The sequence below is a fragment of the Sinocyclocheilus anshuiensis genome, unplaced genomic scaffold (assembly GCF_001515605.1).
Source record: "Sinocyclocheilus anshuiensis isolate Anshui unplaced genomic scaffold, SAMN03320099.WGS_v1.1 scaffold613, whole genome shotgun sequence".
In the NCBI taxonomy this organism is placed as follows: Eukaryota; Metazoa; Chordata; class Actinopteri; order Cypriniformes; family Cyprinidae; genus Sinocyclocheilus; species Sinocyclocheilus anshuiensis.
This window is the reverse complement of record NW_015536487.1, coordinates 429,699-436,899: the sequence shown is the minus strand read 5'-3', so window position 1 is coordinate 436,899 and position 7,201 is coordinate 429,699. Positions and strand designations below refer to the sequence as shown.

General features: G+C 40.4%; 1 protein-coding gene across 1 annotated transcript; it reads right to left on the bottom strand.

The window, feature by feature from the left end:
* Nucleotides 1–393: 393 nt before the first annotated feature.
* insig1 (insulin induced gene 1) lies at nucleotides 394–6,981 on the bottom strand. The gene is made up of 6 exons (XM_016481098.1): nucleotides 6,734–6,981; nucleotides 6,255–6,594; nucleotides 5,602–5,726; nucleotides 4,470–4,636; nucleotides 4,135–4,234; nucleotides 394–1,822 (listed from the first exon to the last, which is right to left on the bottom strand). Exons 2-6 carry the CDS (start codon nucleotides 6,586–6,588, stop codon nucleotides 1,793–1,795), a joined length of 756 nt encoding a protein of 251 aa, XP_016336584.1. The 5' UTR covers nucleotides 6,589–6,594; nucleotides 6,734–6,981; the 3' UTR covers nucleotides 394–1,792.
* Between the last annotated feature and the right edge of the window lie 220 nt (nucleotides 6,982–7,201).

The following is a 7,201-nucleotide window of genomic DNA, read 5'->3' as shown; positions in this document are numbered from 1 at the left end:
TGCTTAGCCCACAAATTTCAAGAGTGAATAACTCAAAAGACCATTGTATAACACACGATTTTATTGAATTTCATTCATTGAACCTAAAACAGTATAAATGAAGTGGTAAAGACACAGAGGGCACACTCACTCATATGACTCATCAGAAACACATTATTGCATTTCTCACTCCCCTCAAAATAAAGCTTTCATTCAGTTTAACATCTCTCCTTCCCTGAAGCACAAAGGTTCAGAAAGAGCCTGTTACTCCTGAGAGCAACATTTTATCACTGTTTTAAAACATTCCCTCATGTTCTTCTTCAGACATTCCCAAAATACAACACAGCATTTTCTTAAAAGGATTTTTCCAATTTACTACTGCTAGTAAAGACACAGAACATGGTGTTTTTCCCCCAGAACAGTGGAAATGGTCATTGGTATCATTTGCAACATTATCTTTTGTGTGTGACTTCTTTTAAAAATGAGTCTGCTGTCATATTACATCTTCACATACATATATAAACAATGTGTTTATTGCTGGTATGTTGCTATACTGCATATGAGTTGTCTGGGGTACCTTAACATTATAAAAAGTAATAAATATGAACGATACCAGGCTCAAAGAAACTGATTGCACTTCATTTGCCAAGACCCCCAAACCTACACACTAGCCCAGTGATTCCTCTTATATTAGATATAGAAGCGGCTACAGGTGATAAGCAATACACAATGAATAAAGTACAAAGAAAAAGAAAAATGACTGTACTGGAGAGGAAGTGACAAAAGCACTTAATTCTATAATACAAAGGCAATCACGGATTGCAAACTTTTGAGGCCGCAGTACAAATGTCTTCTGGACGTTTAGTTATCCCAAGTTTCCAACCTTTTGATTTAGAAACCTTTAAATTGACTTCTTTACACCATTTTTGTGAGTTTACATTAATACAAATAGGAGCATCCTTGATGTTTTAACTTGCGTTTAATTCTTATTTCAAGGTGCCACTTAATTTCTTGAAAACAAATGTTTCTAGTTTTACTTTTGGTCTGCGTTAGCAACAAAGTATGATAAAAACACAATCAATTCAGTCAATATACTACACTAACCAGTCGGCACAAATGTGATTGGCAAATCAAACCTCTCTGGTACTCAAAATAACACTCAAGGTGGTCAGTCTGTATGAGAGACTCGCAGTGCTGCGAGCGTTTTCAAAAATAAAACTACAACAAATCCTATATAGACAGTACACCGACCTCTTTGGATAGTTTAGTTATTTCGCACAGTCTTAAATTTTTTCCCTTTGATTTCTCTTTCGGCTCTCCAGTGCAAAGTAAAACAAAAAAGTGTGTACTTCCACACCACCTTTTTTTCCCTGGCCTTATCCACAGGGACCAGCACACACACACACATTCGTATACACAAAGTTTCACCACTACTTTTCACTCTTTCACCTTCGGTGAAAGTGAAGCTAGTTATGATTTTGTACAGTCCAATAGCGGCACTCCAGCAACCTGGTAATAAGGAGACTGACGTTACCAGTAACACTACTGCAAGGAGCTGTAACGACGACAACGCTGATGGTAGTAATGAATGCCAGGGGGATTCTTTTGGCTGTTCAAAAGTGCTGTTCATGGCACACCGGGCCAACTCAGACCAACCTGCTCTTTGATTTCTTGCATCATTATAAAGAGGAGTAAAATTAAGAGCAGAAGTTACAGTTGGACAGAAACCAGGAACACCCAATATAGAGTCTCAGTTTGAAGGCCCTCTGTTTTGGCACTCTTTGAAGCTCACTTCATGACCTCTGACACCCACTTAGTCATTATGAGGCTTCTCAGTTGAGCCCTGTGGAGAAACAGATAGTCTGTTAGTAAAGAAAATGCAGTGTTTGCACATCTCGCATAACCAAACAGACAAAAAAATGGAAACAGCTTGATTTGCATTCACCCCCTAATTACCTAGAATAAAGGAACAGGCATAAACTGTACCACTGTGCAAAATACCTAAAAATAATTATTAAGATGCACTAAGTATTCGAAGTCAGAGCACTCAACTTACTTTCTAACTACCTAAATATGTCCCAGCACCAAATGTGTGCATTTAAAAAGGTGCTTTGGGCAATTCAAAACTGGTTTTGTCACAAAGCTGAAGCTGCTCCTGTTAAAGCCCACTTGGCCCCTCAACATTGTGGCTATAATTAGTATGCACTATATATATGACAAGCCTTGTATATGCACAAATTATACAAGGCTTGTGTGGATGTGGTGCCCTGTAAAATATGATAGCCCTTCATAGGCCAACACTCTCTCATATGCCTCACTCATGGGCAGCTGGCCAGTCTCCAAAAAGAGCAATCTCTAAGAGAACATTTAATCCTCCAAAACCAAACCATGTATAGTGCAAACGGTTTAAATGGTAATCATAATACTGTCTTTGCCATTGTTTGAATAGTGTTAGTTACTATCAGGTGCTTAATTCTAGAGTTATATTTAGAAGACATAGCCATCTATAGACTACAAAATAGAAATTCACAGACACATCAATGGTCTCTATTCAGTATATTCAGATAGATCCAGTTTGTGAGTCCACTGCATCTCTTAACTGGCCACTTCATAAAGAAAGTTGTGAAAAATACTAGCAGAGCACTAATCCCAGCTGGTCAAGCAAAATCAGCTGGTGCCAACTCGAAAACAAAAAACACCCGGGAAAAACGTGTAGAATGCATCACTTGGAGCCAGTAAAGTACTGTTTACCATTTCTCTGACCATGAGCATGAAAAACAAGGAGCGTAATCTGCTTTCACGTCTCCAAAAAGAGCAATCTCTAAGAGAACATTTAATCCTCCAAAACCAAACCATGTATAGTGCAAACGGTTTAAATGGTAATCATAATACTGTCTTTGCCATTGTTTGAATAGTGTTAGTTACTATCAGGTGCTTAATTCTAGAGTTATATTTAGAAGACATAGCCATCTATAGACTACAAAATAGAAATTCACAGACACATCAATGGTCTCTATTCAGTATATTCAGATAGATCCAGTTTGTGAGTCCACTGCATCTCTTAACTGGCCACTTCATAAAGAAAGTTGTGAAAAATACTAGCAGAGCACTAATCCCAGCTGGTCAAGCAAAATCAGCTGGTGCCAACTCGAAAACAAAAAACACCCGGGAAAAACGTGTAGAATGCATCACTTGGAGCCAGTAAAGTACTGTTTACCATTTCTCTGACCATGAGCATGAAAAACAAGGAGCGTAATCTGCTTTCACGCCCTTATTGAGAAAGAACGAGGTTATGTCAGCAAGACAAAGAGCCACAGCTGACTGAGAAGGCTTGGAGGGGATGGCATAAACATGCCTCAGACTACAATCAGCAGCTAATTAAGATGTCCAGGCATGACGTTTCAGCCCAGCACTGGAAACCGTTAACAAACTCATCACTAAAAAGGAATGCACTTGATAGAAAAGCTATTTTTCCACACATTTCTAGTCAAATTTAGGTGTGCTGTAAGAAAATTCAAAAAGTATAGTTTAGAGCCCTAGTTTTCCACATAAACATCTATATTTGCAAATCGAACATATAACATCTATAAAAGTTACAGGGCAAGCTGTCTACAATTTTTTTTAGCTAACGTGGCCCTTCATCAAATACAAAAACGAAAGCTAAATTTGTCACTGTTGCCTTTTGCTAACGTTAAAAGCTGGAATACCACTTGAATCCCAACCATGTCTGAATCAGTTTATGAAATCACAGACGTCTTATGTTAACGGCCATATTTCTAATGTTGTTTAGAAAACTAATCTCGTCTGAATACTTGCATGTTAAATTGTACACACTCAGACTGTTGTGTGTAATAATCTGGCTCCAAGTCTGATTTGTTTCCTAAAATATTTAGGCTGCCTGGTTATTGTATACATTTACACTGAGTGCTGTGAATAGCCGATGAACCATTCCAGGATATTTAGTTGCTTCTTTTGCCCCATTTAAGTTTAGTTTCTGAACACAAAAGTGCTGCCTGGCCTAGTGCAGAGCACTCCAGGACACTAAAGACAATACATGAGTAATTTAACAGAGGTACTTTACTAAAATGATTCCATGGAATGTGAAAGACAGGAAAAGGGTTTGGTGAGCAGAAAATATGGGGAAAAGTTTCTTACCATAGCTAGCTGTCGGCCGATGTTTCCAACTGTCACTCCACCAGAAAAGAAAATACAAGGCAGCCACGAACGAACATACAAGAAGTCTGGAGACGTATACCTGAGAAACATTAAAAGAAATGCACTGAAACAACTCACTAATAACTTCCAACAACTGTTAAGCTATGATCAGAAAATGACACATTCAGACATTTACAAACATCTCATATCTGATGACTAAACATGTAATATAAATACAGGAGTGAGCCTGTGACTCAGCTGTCACTTGGTAATTGATGATACATGACAAACTCTTTTCGACTGCAATGTCTCAATTTGTGTGAGTCATAACTTACTGGTAGATGCCATTGTAGACCAGCAGCTGAGCAATGAGGGTGGCTAGAAAAGCAGTGGTCAGCCCTAGACCAAAGCCACTCCTGGAACGGTCAAACGTCCACCAGAGGCCCAGAGACAGGGCAGCCAGAGTTAGTGAAAGCTGCACATTATTGGCAAAGTCCAGTTTCTGTGAGGTACTTTGACTTAAGGGAAATATGAGTTAGTTCTAAGTTAGAACTTTCCTTAGATAAATGTTAAAAAACATTTAGAGACTTCACGTGTGATAATAACTGAAGGACTTACTGGTATTTGAGGAAATCCGTTTCTGTGTAATTCCAGTGATAATATATATTTTTGATTAAAGGCTGGAGTACACTACATGACTTTAGCCCATATTTTTGCACCAAAATGCAGTCTGGAGGAGTCAATGCTTGTTGGCGAAAAAGTCTTTCGATTCTGAGCAGTCAGAGTTAAAACTATTGTATGATTGGGCACAGACTCAGTTTAAATTTTTCTTTTATGTTTTTAAAACAAATGTTAAGAGTTATTTTCATCTATCAAGCATCTCCTAGCAATGATGTGCATTTTTCTGCACGAGTTTGAGTTTGGAACAACATCCTCAGTTGTTTGATGTATGATGCCTAATATTTCTGAAAACTATTCAGAAATGTTGTGTGGTGTATTCCAGCCTTAAAACAACACAAATCTCAAAACAGATGCTCCTCTTTCAGGCTACAGTTTCATGAGCGTGACTGGTAAGGATACAGCACTGGCGTGATTGATGCCCACAAAAACAGCAGTGCAGCGCATCACACTTGCCCACTCCCGCTTAAACTTGTGTGGTTCTCCAAGATGGTGGTCCAAGCAGGGGTACAAGAGACCAACCACAGCTGCGGAAAGAGAAAACATAAGTGCTTTAAACAACAGTAACTCTTCAAATCGTGCAGGGGAAAAAAAAAATCACATTGATGTCTGAATCTAATTTGTAGCACAAGCAGACAACTTTTGTTTTAGCCATTAACAGAGTAACATGAAGAGCGAAAGTTCACAAAAAGCGTTGTGTGGTGTATTCCAGCCTTAAAACAACACAAATCTCAAAACAGATGCTCCTCTTTCAGGCTACAGTTTCATGAGCGTGACTGGTAAGGATACAGCACTGGCGTGATTGATGCCCACAAAAACAGCAGTGCAGCGCATCACACTTGCCCACTCCCGCTTAAACTTGTGTGGTTCTCCAAGATGGTGGTCCAAGCAGGGGTACAAGAGACCAACCACAGCTGCGGAAAGAGAAAACATAAGTGCTTTAAACAACAGTAACTCTTCAAATCGTGCAGGGGAAAAAAAAAATCACATTGATGTCTGAATCTAATTTGTAGCACAAGCAGACAACTTTTGTCACAAAAAGCCATTTTCTACAGTAAAAGATGTGGTATGTGCCCACTATGTGGACTGTGAGGAATGCAGGGGGAGGAGCTGTGTGTGACCGAATTATTTATTAATTTCTGCTGCACACGACTTCCGTGTTTCTCTTTTCTGCTAAGTGGCATGTTCTGCCTTCCAGCCAATGGCGTGCCTCCTCGCAGCTCACCCGTTCTGAGCGCAGCCAATGAAAGAGCAACACCCCAAAGACTGACCCCCAAATGCCTGGCTGTTTCCAGGGCAGCGCTAGCCGATAGCGACAGAGCCCAATGTCAACAAAACTGCCCCCAAATCATCATATGAGGACTCTTACGTAATGCAAATACGATAACAAAAGGCACGCAGAAGGTTTTTGCCCTATCGATACAAACAAAACAATGACTCACCAGCAGCAGTGCCACAGCAGAGGGGGATCCACCAGGCCGACGAAAAAAACGTGTCCAGCACTTCCTCTGGAAACAATGTAACATTTCTCTGGATCTGGAGTAAGTTCAGCACCAAAGCGAGAACTACTCCGACGATAAACAACACGAGCCCCCGTCGCATTAAGTTAGCGGACTGGAGGCTGTGCAGAGAGCCGTATGCGTGGCGCAACACTGCGGTTATGATGGACATCATTTCTCCCGTTTTACAAACAATCCAGCCGGCGCTTGACAGCTCCTGCGTCTTTACACTGTGTGAACAGGAGCAGCTCCAACAGTGTTCCTCTAGTCTTGGCATTTGGCACTGCGAGAAGCGAAAACGTAATTATTAATGTGGAAAAATGTTCAAATAATTATGTCTAAAGTCAAGCTATTATACTACAAATACTTCTAGCCCTGTAAAGCAGGTCGCTCTTAGTGGAAGTTAGGCTATTGAAATCTACCTTGATCCTTAGGCAGTGTCCTCGTCTAAACGGCAGCGCGTCGGTGCTTTTCAAAGCTATTTTGCAAAACGCTAATCAAACAGAAGATGGTTTAAGATGTGTTGTTTGGTCACATCATCTCTTGGCGAAACGCTGCTGTCTCTTTCATTGCACAGTACAATAGTGCCACACGCGCGCTTCCTCTGCAGAAAACAAGCGCGATCATGTCTGGTGAGTCGCGTTGGCCAATCAGAGAGCGGCGGGCCATATGACGCGAGCGCACGCCACCTCCCTCTCAGGACACGCGTTTGTTGACGTTCACTGCCGTCAGCTGTGGACCGGCCTGCGGTCCCCATGAGGGAAAAAAATATTAAAAATAGTAAAGAATGTTTATCTGAAAGTGTAACAATGCAAACATGTTTTCTGTAAGGGACATATTTAGGGTTAGGGGATAGAAAATATCTTTTGGTCAGTATAAACAGTATAAAA